Source organism: Drosophila pseudoobscura, chromosome X (genome assembly GCF_009870125.1).
Source record: "Drosophila pseudoobscura strain MV-25-SWS-2005 chromosome X, UCI_Dpse_MV25, whole genome shotgun sequence".
In the NCBI taxonomy this organism is placed as follows: Eukaryota; Metazoa; Arthropoda; class Insecta; order Diptera; family Drosophilidae; genus Drosophila; species Drosophila pseudoobscura.
The window spans coordinates 1,375,295-1,390,787 of record NC_046683.1 but is presented as its reverse complement, the minus strand read 5'-3'; the positions used below and the strand labels follow the sequence as shown (position 1 = coordinate 1,390,787).

The 15,493-nt window shown below is 43.8% G+C and overlaps 2 protein-coding genes across 4 annotated transcripts; one reads left to right on the top strand and one right to left on the bottom strand.

The window, feature by feature from the left end:
- The first annotated feature begins 49 nt into the window (after positions 1–49).
- Positions 50–15,107, top strand: LOC4814245 (uncharacterized). Of its 3 annotated transcripts, XM_015186769.2 has the most exons (6): positions 50–1,316; positions 8,706–8,842; positions 8,903–9,421; positions 9,485–9,614; positions 10,170–10,319; positions 12,939–15,107. In XM_015186769.2, exons 1-6 carry the CDS (start codon positions 1,253–1,255, stop codon positions 13,301–13,303), a joined length of 1,365 nt encoding a protein of 454 aa, XP_015042255.2. In that variant the 5' UTR covers positions 50–1,252; the 3' UTR covers positions 13,304–15,107. The 3 variants fall into 3 exon arrangements, with proteins under 3 accessions (XP_015042255.2, XP_001354417.3, XP_015042254.2); XM_001354381.4 differs by lacking the exon at positions 10,170–10,319; XM_015186768.2 differs by lacking the exon at positions 10,170–10,319 and having other exon boundaries at positions 51–1,316; positions 13,003–15,107.
- Gr9a (Gustatory receptor 9a) lies at positions 7,285–8,474 on the bottom strand. Its single transcript, XM_001354382.4, has 3 exons — positions 7,644–8,474; positions 7,429–7,581; positions 7,285–7,347 (listed from the first exon to the last, which is right to left on the bottom strand). Exons 1-3 carry the CDS (start codon positions 8,451–8,453, stop codon positions 7,285–7,287), a joined length of 1,026 nt encoding a protein of 341 aa, XP_001354418.3. The 5' UTR covers positions 8,454–8,474.
- Positions 15,108–15,493: the final 386 nt, after the last annotated feature.

The following is a 15,493-nucleotide window of genomic DNA, read 5'->3' as shown; positions in this document are numbered from 1 at the left end:
GTGTGTGCATGGGATTAAGGAGAGTGGAGTGCATCTCCTCTCATACGCCTGCCAAGGTGAATTTGCTGTTGGACACAGCACAGTTCCAGTGGTGGCCGCAGAGTTGCACAACCAGCAGAATTCGCATGGGAGTGTGGGAGGTGGTACGAGCAGGCTCTATGCTCTACCAACCCACCCACCAACCAACCACCCAACCACCCACCAGGAAGCCTTCAGTTCGCCGAAAAAAAAACAAGAGGAAGCCGAAATTCAGGCATGGAGCATCGATAGGAGAGCGCGGAGAGACCCAAGCTCCATCCTCTTGCAGGCAAACGCGAGCGCGATGCTCAGTTTTGCGTTCCATCTGCGAGCAGTCAAGCAGTCATTCCTTCAATAGTTCACTCAAAATCCAAACAAACTTCGGCGCTGACGGTCGTGTTCTAGCGTGTTAACCGTACTTATTCACCAATAGACAGAAGCAGTTACTGTATTTTCGTATCTGTGGTCAAGTTTATTATTTTTTTGTCACTAATTTGTGACCTTTAAACTGCAACAAATAGAGCCGAGCCGCCCGTCGCGCAGCGAGTGTCACTCCCCCGCAGCCCGAACCGCACTACCACTTCAATTTGCAACAAATAAAATGTAGTTTAGCAGAGTAATAATCAAACGTGTGCGTGTTTTTTTTTGCTATAAAAAGAGAGACGGAGAACAATAGTTTCAGTGCAGAAATCATCCAAAAGAGTGTCGGAGAGAGAGAGAAGGAGAGTTGGTGAGGAGCAGCATTGCGGAGGAGTTACGTCAAAAGGAGTCGAAGCGGCAACAACAAACCGACCGCCTGGGTACCCAGGACGAGCAACTGTAAAAGAAGAAGACCAAGGAGCGAAGGAGGTGTTGGAGGAGAAGGAGAGCACAAACTGCCTTTGGCGGCGGCGTCGCCGTTCATTTTCAGTTGTTGTCTTTTCCGTTACGTTCTTTTGTTTTTGTTGAGCTCTGTTTTGTCGTTTCTCTCTTTTTTTTGTTTATTACTGTTGTTGTTGGTAAGCCGGCTTTGTCGGAGAGAGCGGAGGAGTGGAGAGTCCTGCAGAGTGGGGGAGCGGCGGCATCAGACGGCAGAAGGCAGACGGCAGACTGGTGCGTGCAACGGTAAAGTAAAGGCAAACGAAGAGCGGACAACGTAACAACGGTAACGGCAACGGCAACGGCAACGGCAACAGCAAAGGGAACGGCACGGTAACGGGAACACCAACGCTTATGTAAAGCGTAATATGGAAGCATGTCGTCCACGTCCAGCTCCGTGCTAACGTTGTCATCGTTCAATATATTATTTTTCACCCAAGGTAAGGACATGTTCGCATATGCATGTATATTTTTACATAATCCCCCGGGACGGCCCATGTACCAGCTGATTACTGAATGAATTGGGTAGCCGAGCGTTGCGGAGGACCAAGAGCGACTGTGCTCCTGGGCTCGGTTGGTCATTCATTTATCTTTTCATTTCCTTGCTCATAATTAATGTCCATTTGGCTGCCATATTTTGGGTCTGGGTTCCGTTCCGGCTTGAGTCGCCTTTCGTTTCCATCCTTCAGTCGGGTGGGTGGCCTGAGTGCCTGGGGGGCATCCGGGTATCCTCCCGGGGAATGATAATAAATTGATGAAGATTTGTTGGTATTAATGGGGCAAGAGTTTGCCAGAGACTAACGAAAAATGTTATTAAAAATGTGAAAAATAAAGACAGCACCGCCTTAAACCATAAGTTTGGTTTCAAGTCCCAACGATAGCCGAGAGAACTCTGAGAGAACTTATAATATAACAGCATATTATAGATGGCATATTTCCCAATAATTTTAATAATAAAAACATTTGTAAATTTTAGAAAATTAAGACTATATTATTCAAATCGAATTAATGTTTATTGGAGCTCCATTATTATTTTTAGTATTTATGAGCGTTATGCGGCAGCACCCATCCGTCGGTGCTTCGTTTTTCCCTGAGATCCGCGCGTAAGGACCTCCGGTTCCTGCTAATGGGCGCTTCTTAACCAAATAATTCTGCTTGCCGTTTGAGGGTGTTTCCCATTCGGATTGGTCTGCTGCATTTGTCCTTTAATTTGCCGTTGATTTACCAAGAGTCCGACTACAACTGGAGTCTACGCCCCGTGTGTGTAGCCTCCGTTCTTGCTGGACAATAAATCCCAGTCAAAGTGCCTTAATCCTGGCCCCCACTTTGGGGTCGTAACCAACTTGATTTGCATGCAAATTGCGTATAAATCCTTGAATTGTTCAAGCCACGTTCCGCCGTTTCTTGGTATTGTTGCAAGGGGTACGGAGGGGCCACGGCGTGGAGGAGTAGTAGACGTGGAAGAGAAGGCTTTTTGGTTAGTTATTTTGGCCACACTCGTATTATCTTGTGGCTCTCTCTTTCTCGTTCCCTTGCGACAAAATGTTTGCCTTTAATTAAAAGAAAAGAAGCGGGAAATTCGGGAAATTGATTTTCTTGGCCAAGTCTTGGCTGGAATCAACAATCAGTGACTTCAGGCGTGGGGTTTTTTAATTGGAGACAAGCCCAAGACAAACCCCTCCCCCCCACCAAGGCCGCAGGGACTAATCAAATTTCGTTGCACCTTTTTGTTGACCCAATCTGCGGTTTCGACGCCCTGCACTCTGCACTCTGCACTCTGAAAGCCCAAGTCCCCAAACAAAGGATAACAAATGCAACTATTTTTAGTCATTCTGCCACACTCTGCCCCACACAGACACACCTCAGAGCGCCAGAGTGTGGCAGCGTGGCACCAACAGAATGTGTGTGTGGGTGTGGCAGAAGGCCAGAAAGCAAGGGCAAGGTCGAGGCCTGGAACACTCTTGTGCATAGATTTCCTTGGAGCTGGAATAACTACTGGAGTAGAGAGCATTTTTGGCTAAGAATGGCGACAATTTCGATTGCAATCGAATGGATTCAAACTTGAGGAACTTTACCGTAAAGATATTTTAGGAAGTAAGTTCCCTAAACTCAAGATTGACAAATCGAAAGAGTTAAATCGAATGTTTCCTATCGCTTATGGGAAATTTACAAGCGTGACCTAACGATCAGGAGAGATCTTGAGATAAAAAAAAAATATGGCCCTGTTCCTTCCCCATTTGGGGCAGTGTATACTCGGAAAGCACACATCGAATGCTGCCCGGTGTATGCAGAAGCATGTGCGGACGCCTGCTGGGGCCAGATGTCGAGCACTGTTGACAAAGAGAAGGCGTCGGCATCGGCGACGGAAACTCTCAATGTCAATGCCGAAAAGAGAAAGGTTAAGTGTCATTCCACGCTCCTAGCACCGAAAACCCTCGATACCCAAGCATCCACCGAGGAAGCACCCACGTGTCCACGTATCAAGTGAGTTTTGGATTGATTTTCCACTTGGATGCTGGGGATAAGGATAAGGATCGAGAGTGGCTGCCATCCCCCATCCCCTATCCCCCATCCTCGGAGCTCAGACAGCACAAAGTTCAACAAGTGTGTGCCCGCAGACGGGGGGAGAAGGAGCAGCTGCGGTAAAATGGCGACACGATGGAGCCAACTCATTACAGGCCTAGCAGGCTTAGTACTTGCCACCAGGACCCACCAGAACGCAGCCCAGGAAGCAAGTTTTTGCAAAACAAATAAACTGCGAAATGAGAATTGACGTGAAAAGAGCACAGTGGCCTGAGACGAGAGAAATGCAATGAAAATCCAAAGAATTTCTCCCAATGGCATGGAATGGAACTGCTTGATGCAGAAATGGCTGCGGGATTTGCTTAAATGAAATATCCTTTTCCACGGAGCACTTTCGGACTGACGTTGCTGTCACCCCACCAATTTCCCATAGGTGAAAGGGTGCCACGTGTGATGCCAGAGCAGTACATCGATGTCGATCGTCGAATGATGCGAGTGGCGAAAGCAATCGCTGTTCAAAGTTTCCCATAAGCGAAAGGACACGCTCTTTCGATGCTTTTGTTCCCACTGTGCGCGCACTATGATCCACCGCCCGGAGGCTGTAAGGATTAGCTCTTTTCGTGACCTCATTGTCCTCCCCTCGCACCGCACCGCACCGCAGTCGAGTCGTGGGGCAAAAATGCAACTAATTATGAATTTTAATTAATTCTGGCATTTTATTTTGTTGCCCCAAGAGCCCATTGGGGCAATAATAATAAAGTGAGTTCTGGGAAATTGCACGCGAAAATTCTTCAGACAGCTTTTCTCTTTTGTTGCCTGTGAGACTTGACAGTGGAGCCACTTCTTTCACTGGACGCGAAACAGAATAAAAACAATAAGAAAGACAAAAACATTAACAAAAGTGAGGAAAAGTATTAAAATTGAGTGACTCTTTTGTTGTCGCTTGAGTTTCGCTTCCTTCCACTCGAGTGCTCTTCTGCTTCCCAATGTGGGGGAAATGGTGAAGCGCAACCTTGGAGAAGCATCGAAGGAATGTTTCCTCTATGGAATGTTTCCTTTTCCCCAAAAATCCCAATGTTAAATGCATTCCTTGATGGCTGATTGAAGGAGTTTTTAGAAAGAGCTTGAGCTCTTTTGTCCATCCAAAGGGGAAGTGTTTGATGCTGTATGCATTGCACATTTTCATTGGTATTTCAATTTGCATTGCATTTCTTGCACATTCTTGGTGCATTTATTTGATTGTTTTTCATGGTCTTCCCCTGCCATCTTTGGGGCTGAATGCTTTATGAATTGGAATTGGAATTGGAATGGATGAAAATTGCATTTCCCAAATGCCATTTGTTGTTCCACATCCGCCGCAGTCGCCGCAGCCGCCGCCACCACATCCATTAATGCAATGATCCGTTGGACGACGATTTTAATGGATTCAATGGTTCTAAGACAAATGCATTATTAAACGCCATGGAAATGTCAGGGCCCTCTCTGTTTATAGTATATTTGATATACATATCGCAAAAACAAGTGTGGCGCCTCGGCGGGAGGGTTTTTTCGGTTGCCTCGGTCGCTGACACACGACGAATGCGACAACGAACCAACGAGGGACGCTCTAGGGGGACTCATAAATATTGCAAACAGTTTCAACCCAAAAATGACAGAACCATGTCATGGGGTAGCACTCCGGGTATACGAGTACATGCCGAATAGAGTGATGAGTGCATTTTTCTGGCAGCGATACCTTGGCGGGGTCCATATGACGGCAACACTGCTCGAAAGATTAGTGTTTGAACCTGGCAATGCTGGCCTTTCAAATTACAACTTTATTTCGCTGCTATATCTGTGCGATACTCCTTTAAATTGCATTCGTGGCCTTCAAAAGGACTTGAGTTGACCAGATTGAATCGGAGCGTGAGTTGATTTTAAAATTTTATTTTGAATGAACATTGATTAAGCCGCAAAAACTGATTAAAGTTCTGACTGAATTGAGTTTGACTCGCATGCATGTGTGCTGTAAACAACAGTGAAAACTCAGTCCTTTCCCCACTCGAAAGTTGTATGTACAGTTTTCGAGAAGGATACCCACATACGGGCCACTATGCTGGGAGACTATGCGAGAAAGCCCTCGAAACGTTTGCTCGGCAGGGGGCAAAGTTTTTGCCTTGAAAACCTCTTGGATTCGATCTCTCAGCAGGGTCCTGTTTCAGGATGCCTCTATGTTGAGTTGCTTGTTGCTTGCTTCCCTGAAAGGTGGATACATCTACGCGCAAATGATGCTCCTTATGCTCCTCTGGAGGATGCCAGGCTCGCAGGGCATTAATTATTCAACTTGTGAAGAAAAACGCAGCGCCCCATGAAGCCCCATGAAGGAAATGTATAGAGAAGGAGCTGGTCTATGGCTGTGGTTTCCATCTTTTGGGGCATTGAAATTAAATGGAAGTCTGTTTTGCTTGAAGCTGCTTTTCCGATGGAAGTTTCTGCCGGTTTCGCTGCAAAATATTTGCTTCTGCACTTTCAAATAAACATCAGCACGAAATGATTTAATCATTTTGGAATGAAAACACATATGTGAGTAACTTTCAACCTGTATGTGAGTAGAGTACCTGCTGTCCATTCATTCATCCATAACTTTGATAAGCCATTGGCAAAAAGTTTGTGCTGCTGGGCCCGGAAGTGGGGGCCAGGGCACACCACTTTTTGGGGGCGGGACGTGGTTGATGTGCCTCTGAGCCCCTCCACCCATCCGCTCGTCCATCCATGTCCATGTGCTGACGTCACTTAATTGATTTGAAACACGGAACCCACCCACAATCGAATGAAGTCCGTGGATGGAAGGGTCACTCACTCGTTCATTCAGTGAGTCAGCCACTCGCTCATTCAATCACATGGGTTGTTCAATCACTTGGCTCATTCGATGCCTGGCTGTCCATCAATTGGGTCGTCATTGTCTGCTGGTGACGCATTTTTGGCCATATTCCTTTCTGCTGACGCATTGATTTTGCCAAATTGGAGGGACATTTCTATATGGAGGATATATGATATAAGGTTCATATAATAGAAATTGAGCGAATGTCAATGAAAAACAAATAAAATCTTGTATTATTGTATACTTAAAGAGTATCAATATTCCAGCGCAAGGCGTAAATCGATAAATTACCGATAAATATCGATATAACTCAATGGACTGTAGGGAAGCTCAAGAAAATAAATATTGGGATTGGAGTATTGATTGAAGAATACCACTTACATGTATTGCTCGCAAAATCGAGCATTTATCGATAAGTAGCGATACGAGTAAACGATTGACTCGAGAGATTCCCAAGAAAAGAGTTCATCCTATGATATCGAGTATTATTCGATAGATATCGATAGACAGGGATCAGCGGCGCTTGCTCTGCAGCTCATCGCCTCTTGTGGTCGATTGCTGTAGTCACAGCACGAATATCGTAATCGGATGTGGTCCGAGTATCGTAATCGGACTGACTTTTAAAGTGAACTATGTAAATGCTTTCATTTGCTGCAAAAATGAATGGCATTGAATGAATCGTTATTTCACTGCCAGAAAAAACCATCGCTTAAGAGAGCCCTAAAAAAGAACAAAAACTGTTCAAAGCCTATGGAAAATACTTTAACAGTTGGTTGCTTTTGATGAAAAGTAAAGCTACAGCCCCCTTCTGCCAGGATGTGGGGCATGGAAAGTGGGCTTCGGTGCCTCGCTGCTTCGTCCTGTGTTGTATGCGTGTTTTTGTATGCCGCCTCCTGACCTTCGCGCATCGCATGTCGTGGCAACATTTTCTGCAACAGCCAGAAATTGATGCCTCCCCCAGCCCACCCGTAAGAAAATCATGTTCGTGCTTTGGCCTTTCCTGCTACATTTCATGATTTATTCACTCAACGAATGACCGACACAAATTGCAGAAATATGACCAGAACTTCCAATATGAAGAAGAACATCTGCAAGAAAAGGAGAGCAGAGCAGAGGAGCTTTTTTAGGCTTTTTGAGTTCTGTTTGTCTATGTCCGGGGCGTGTCTTACCGAAGCCAGAGTTTGCAGATTCAGATGGTAGATGCCACAGACATTGAACTGCAGGGTATCCTGCATGATTTGCAGGACGAACTCCTCGATTTGGCTGCGTTCCTCGGACGTCCTGCCGCGTCTGTCGCTTAATTGTTGTCGCAGAATTTTCGACTGCAAACAAGATTCCCTCGAATTACCTCGAACGATTCATTCAACGGCGGGAGGACACTTACCCCCATCACAAAGCGATCACAGGCGGCGCACACCGTCCAGATCTTCACGAGGGTGGGCACCACAATGTAGACGGCCTGCCAGAGGACTAGCCATGTGGCAGGCACTGCCTCCAGATGCTCCACCATGAAGTACACGTTGCAGACGATGAGGCAGTCGCCCAGAACGAGGACATTTAGCAGGAGCAGCGACGGGCCATAGAGCTGTGACAGAGAGCGGCACAGCCGGGCCAGGTGGGCATACGAGGAGCGCAGCTGCTGGTAGTCGTCCAGAGAGCAATCGATCAACTGGCGCTGCAGTTGCTCCAGCTGTGCCTGGAGGCGTCCGACCAGGAGGAGCATCTGCAGGTAGCGGGCGCGCACCGCTTGAGAGCTGAAGACATAGCGCAGGTTCTCAAGGATCTGGCCGGCGTTCAGGGAGTCGAAAAAGGAAATCCACAGTGCGTACACAACCATCAGGAACTCCAGGGCCACTTGTCGATAGATCCCCGGTGTGGCATGCGTGGGTGGCAGCTGTTGCAACAGACGACGCTCCCGCTGGCATCCGACCAACGCAAAGAGGGCAATCAGGGCATGGACGAGCTTGTAGAACACATTCACGGCCTGAATGGCCTTGGGAAAGAAGAGCATTCGATCGACCATGGGCTCTTCACCATGGGCATAGCTTCTCATCTGTACCACCAAGTCAAGGATCACCAGCATCAGGTAGAGGTTGCTCAGCAGGCGACCCGCGCGACGCTTGGAGTAGCTGCAACGCAGGGCCAGCAACTGAAAGTATCCGCCCAGACAGCGGTCTAGCCAGTCGGCGGACATCGCAACAGGCACTGGAGGCACTGAAGGGAAGCCTTCTCTGTTCGGTGGAGCTGAGGGGTCGCCTCTGTCTATCAAAATCAATTAATCCAAGTGGCAGGCGCACATTGTGTGGGGCAGATCGAAGATATGGCTGCTCGAAGCTGGTTTCCGCTCATTTGAATCGACCGAGATGCACTGCTGCATGACGAGCTGGGGAAATGGTTCACTGCTAACTGTCCTTCATCCTTTTATGCTTTCTGGTTTCTTTTGCAGTGCTCACGGTGCTCAGCTCCACGATTAAGTACAACGAATACGCAACGGATAAGGGCGGAAATGTCAGCATACCCTGCATCGCCCAGGGCAACATAATGTGGGTGAAAGAGCACGGCAGCAACAGCACGATAGTTCAGGTGAGTGGTGCCCAAATGGAGGATCTACTTGCAGAATGTACTTCTTCTTCTTTTCCCCAGACGGGTCGTGTCTTAGTGCTGCGTAATGTGAGCATATCGGATGCTGGCATTTATGTGTGCTTCGCCACAACGACAACTACACGAGCAACAACAACCGCTAGCCCAGCGACAACTACCTCACCGCGACGGGAGAAGGAGGAGGAGCAGCAGCTGCTGCCAGAGGAGGACACCGCAACAACCACAGCCCAACCCAAAAGGCAAGAGCTGGGGCAGAAGCCAGATCAAGATCAAGATCAGGGCCAGGAGGAGGAGGGGGAGGAGGAGCTGGCGTATCAGGCATACCAGCGCACAAAGCTCACGGTGCGCACTGTACCCGGCCCCGTGACGCAGCTGTACTTCAAGGCATCAACCATACTGGGTTTTCTCATTTGGCGCTTCAACAAGACCCAGTCGGGCGGCTATCCGGTGCGCAGCTTCACGGCCGAATTCCGGAATGTCTCGTACAGCCAGCCGCCGGCAAATGCCAGCTTCGAGCACGCCTGGACCCGCATGGATCCCATCAATATAGCACCCAATGTGGTCAGTATTTGCAGCTATGTATTTTTAAGCCCCAAATAATACCAACAAATTGCAATGATTCAGCGTCAAATGGAGGTGTATCGTTTGGCGCCCAACACCACCTATGAGTTCCGGATATGGGCCAACAATGAGCTGGGCAGCGGCGTGGTGGTCACCACCAATGTCACCACCTTGCCGGAGACCAAAGAAGAGGGTGAGTACTTTCAGTGGAGATCCACACACACAACTCATACGATAGTAGGGCGATCTGTATCTTAGGATAGGCATTTATCATTTATCATAGGTTAGGTTCTAGGGTCTGACTGTATTCTTTTTTTGTTTTCTGTGGATAACCGTACTTATCCGTATTTACTATTTTCAATGTGTAAACTGTATTTTTCTTTTTGTTGTTGTCGGTAGTTGGATGCGGCCAGGGCTGCCACCAAACTAGTTGCAGCTCTGGTTGCCATCGCCCCGCAACTCTAGTGTTATCGTGTATTATCGATTGACGTAACCTTAAATTGTAATCGTAATCGTAAATCGTTATCGTATAGATCATTGTTATTAGTATATTTTGTAATTATTTTTGTTGTCCATCTATATCTCTTTTTTCTCTCTCTCTCCCCCCAATCACTTTCCTACTCTCTGTCTCCCTTTCGGGAGTGCTTTCGATGTGTGTGATGTATCTCTCTCTCTCTCTCTCTCTCTCTATATCTCTATATAAATCTCTGTTTCTCTCCTATATATATCTCTCTTGTTGCGCGTTCAGATCTCATACGCCTTATTAAACCCGACTTAGACAATTTCGATCCACGCATTTGGATAGTGGCCGTCAGTATAGTGCTCGGAACACTTGTGATATTAGCCATTGGACTCTGCATTGTGCTCTCCAAGGAGTGCTACCAAGCATCGCAAATGGGTACAGACTAAGTCGCATTAACTCACAAAAACTCAAAAAAAAAAGAAAAGAAAAACCAAATCCAAAGAACTCCAAACTCCAACCAAACCAACAATCAATTAATCAAAATCAAAAGATTTCACGTTTTGTGTGTGGCTTGCCAGTGCTGTGCAGCAAATGCCTGTTACTGTTCCTGTGTTTTGTGTGTGCCAGTGTTGGGCAATGCAATGGACTAGAACCATTTTTTGTTGTGTTTCATTTGGATGAGTTTTAACAAAGATTTTAGAACCACATAGATGACGCAACGGCAACGAAATCTTTGCAACGAAAAGAGGTTGAGAGGGTTCTACAACTGGTACCGATGCGTAATCTAAGTGTTCTATAATCTTTGGTTTCTTAGCTGACTTTTGAGTTATGTTTCTCCTTTTTGTTTACTCTCACGCATTGTTGTTCTCATTGCTATGGCTATTGCTATTTGCTGTTATTGTTGTTGCTATTGTTATTGTTAATATTGTTGCAATTGTTGTTCAATGTTCCATTCAGTTATAATTTGCGTGTTGTATGAGTGGCTATCTATATCTATATTCATGTCTGGCAACGGCCCCCGAAACAATTGTTTGCTTTATTGTCAATGTTGTTTATAATTATAAGTCATGATATGTATGTATATAGCTTTAGTACCAATGGCCCTATATATAATTTGTAAATACAAATACCATATACCATATGCAGTCCACATATATAGTTCGCATATGTTCGTATATAAAGATTTTTTCATCAGTTAAACTCCATTCATTTCGGTTAAAGCATGATGAAATTACTTAAAGGTCGTCTCGTCCGCTGTGGTGAGGACCATCCACTTTTCCGACTCGCTCTCTCAGTTCTCAGAGAGACAGGCGCTAGAAAGTGATAGCAAACGTTTCACATTCTCCTCTTTTCGTTGGTTGTTGTTTCAGCTGAGAGAACAGAAAATATTTTCGCTAATAAATAGGCTGTACGTCTTTCGATAAACGGATGGTCCTCGAAAGAGAGCAGATGTGGTGAAGACACCACCTACGAAATGATTTTATCATGGGTTAGAGGTATGCCTTGGAGTATACTTACTTCGTCCAGATGCCAACACTCGAATAAATTAGTGGGGTAAAGAGAAGTGAATCCTGCCTGATTCGGCTTCGTGACTCATTCATGCTGTTGTGGCTCTAATTGGAATGTTGTTCCCTTTTGAGGGGAATTTATTTGTGAAGATTGTACGCTTAGGTCTTCCATTCAAGATAGTTGAAATTAATTTCCGAATAGCCTTTTTCTTATACCATTAAATGTTTCTATTTAAAAAAAAAATTGTTTCATTTAAAATATTCGGTAGTACATTAACACCATTCTTCCGTTGAGCTCATAACTAGGAAAATTTACTGTGATTTATTTCTGCAAATATTCCAGGCAGTACAAGGATACAAGTAGCTCAATATTTCATACCTATTCATCCACAATTATGCCATTGAACAAATCTTTATATATGTAGAAACTAGAAGCCTAGAATCTTACCCTGCTGTAGCCTTAAGCCAACGAAAGTGCGCTTTTTCCCTTAAATACAAAAAAATTAACCAAAAAAATCTAAGAATTGCAATCGTAGACCAAAGAAATCAAAGCTTTAAGCACTTTAACTGTGATAGCCAGCGCACTTGTAGCAAGCAATTAAAAAAAATAAACAAAACAAAAATACCGAAAAAACTCTAAACCCTTTTGAAGTTTTAAACAATTTTGAAGCAATCAAAAACGGCTAGAAAGGGAAAACCAAAGATATACTCGGCAGAAATAAACTAGAAAAATATTGCATAATTAATATTGTAAAATGCCTAGAAAAAACCAAAAGAAAAACAAAAACTGCTTTATCAATGTTGTAACCGTTTATGTAATTTACCGAATATTATTATGTTATTTGCATTTAAAAACCAAGCACGAGAACATTAAACGTTTTAATGGAAAACAAAAACAAACCCGAAAGAATGTATAAATGTTTTGTTGAGTGTTTGATTTATGTTCGTTACCCACACACACACACACACACACACACACACACTCCCACAGAAGACACACGCTATAGAATGTGCACACACAACACACACACTCATACACTATGCAGACACAAAAAATATACTACATAACGAGGGCAGTACTAGCTGTTACACGATGGGCATGCACATGGAAATTGCCATTCACATTGAATATTCTTTGGCTCGTGTACGTGTACACGCGAATGTCTATATTTTAACCATTCCCACGGGCTCTACCACTGTTTGCCGATGGTGTAACTTGAGCTCAAAGTTTTGCCCTTGAGTGTCTCTATGGTCGTGCTTTAAATGTTGTTTAACTGTTGCACACACACCCACACACACACATAGACTTATATAAACACATCCACACATAAAAATAAAACCCTGAACATATACACGATAAAACAAAACTATTCCCCCTCTAAAAACCAATATACCAAAGAAGAGGTAAAGTACTGAACAATTATCATAAATTTGTCTAATAAATGTATTTGTCTTTCTCTCTCTCTCTCTCTTTCTATATACCTCTCTATCTCTTTCTATATATATATTATATATGTATATATCCTTCTTCTATGGTGGCTTGAAGAACTGCAAGATGGTTGGGACAGCATTGAGCTTATACCGAATATAATACTTAATCCCGGTTTCAGCGAATCGGATGGAGGCGGTGGTGCTGCTGGTGGCGATGCTGAGAACGATGCAGAAGCGGAAGCGGCTGCCGAAGCGGAGGAGGAGGCACGAGTGCGATTTACACGCACCATTATCTTTGGCCAGAAGCCGCGGCCCAGTCGCCTGCATCCACCTGGACATCCACAATATCGCCCGCCGCCACCTGTGGTGGTGTTTGATGATGATGACGAGGACTATGAGGAGGAGCACGAGCCCACGATGGAGAGATTTAAGCGCAAAGTTTCGGTATTTTTTACAGGTCCCACCATCAAACGTATTTGAGAGTACAAACACTTACCACATAGGTTGTTGATTGCGGTTTGATCTCGGATTGTTATTAGAGCTTACACTAGTTACAGATACGAGTACTACAGAGTAATAATAGAAACGAGTTTGATTTGATTTCGGTTTCCTTTGTGCTTCAGAGAAGAGTTAGGCGCTTTCCAAGATCTGATTTGGTTTGCTTTTCCGAATCACCACTCGACACGCCACACCACGCCACAACACCACAATACCACACCACAAATATCTGGAATATATATATACACTAACTTATAAATAATAACTAAACTAAAAACTAAAAACAAATATATTGCTGTGATACAAATTCAATTGAACGGAAATTGTAAGGATTTACCAATAACGAACGTATAATTATTCATGAATTTGCTGAAGCTACAACAACAAAACAGTTTTCAATTTTTGCCTAGTTAATGCCCATGCCATCGTACGAGTATCTTTCGGATGGATCCAATCAATTTATATATAGAGAAAAACAAGCCAATGTTTGCTTTAAGCTCCTGACTCTGACGAATCCCCTTCTGAGATCCGTTCCTACTCCGATCTTACGTTCTAGACGTTTGTCCGTTGTTCTAAAAATCCACGATATCATTAGATATTGCAAACAGATTCCGAATCGAGGAACGGTTCTCGCATAGTCGTACCAGACTTAAGTACTCGACTATATAGCTTTTCCACTCAGACTCCTTATTGTTTTTTTTTTGGTTTGTTGTTTGTTTTTTTTTTGTTCGAATTCAACAAACTGTGAAACAATTTTATAATTGAGCAAATATTTTGCACTGTAGAGCGCACCAAATGATCTATATATATATAATCGATAATCGATAAATGATATGTATATCGATATACACGTTTGATAAACATTTTAAATAAATGGCAGAATGCCACGTGCTTTAGTTATCGGCCTCACAATTGAATAAAACTAGTATGATAAATCCAATGAAAATAAGCGAAACAAAATATATAGATATATTTAATATGCTATAGTAGCTGGGAAAATACATAAAATATATTCGTTTTCCCAGGGGAAAACCCATAAAAAGAAAAGCTGCTTCCACTCACGTAAACTCTAACCAAAAAAATGGAGAAAAACAATGAAATTGTTATAAAATACCTACCAAATAAAATCAAAATTAATTGTTAAACGAGCGATTAAATAGTGTATATACCGATATGAAAATATACTGCATACATATATAGAAAATATATACACATATAATGGGGGACATGTACATAAGCATATACATATATACACATAGAGAGGTTTTTGGGGTGGGTAAATCTTAAGAAAGACTGTAGCTAACTTTTAAGACACTTTGGCCTGCGCTTTTACCAATGTTTCTAGGCGGGCCGCTGTCTTGGCCCGAACATATTTTCGTTTTGCATTGATCTGCTAGAGCTACCAAAAAAAAAACAAAACAAAAAACTAAAAAAAAAACAAATAAAAAACTATTGTTAGAAATATACTATTTCTAACAATTCGGAATGTGCACTTAACTAAAGAACTAACTAAAACCAAAGCTAAACCAAAAAAAAGAAATAAAAATAGTTTAAGTTCATGGCTAGGCCCTGATCCTTACTCTTGGCTGTATTTCTAGTTGTTATTATTGCTTCACGGTTGAGCATCATATTACCCCAGCATATTGTTACCCCACAGAATCCTTAATCCACAGTATCCATAAACCACTCCAAGGAGCCCCAAATACCCAAATACCCGACACGCAGACACACAGACAACAATGAAATAAATCTAAGTTTACAAAAACCCAATCGATGGGGGGATACATTTCTGAGTTTATTTTATAGTCTTTAGGAAAAAGCAGGTCTGTGAATATAATACTACATCAGTGTTTTTGCTTTGAATCAAATTTTCGGAACATTATTTTCAAGCTCTAGCTAATTTTTTCATGCGAGTCTTTCTTTGGTAGTTGTCTATTGAAAAGCTCTACTCTGGGGTTTGTAGACCTCGTGTTTGAGGGTAGCAGTCCTCCAGTTGTCGGAGTCCTTTACCAGTCCTAGTCCTAGTGCTCCTACAAAAGTTGTCCTCGACCGCGAAACTGAAAGTGCACAACTTTTAATTTCAATTGCACATAATATTTTTCTACCAGTTGATGGCCTAGCTCCATGGCTATCGTCGCGATTGATACACTCTGGACCCTGAGAAGCCCTGAT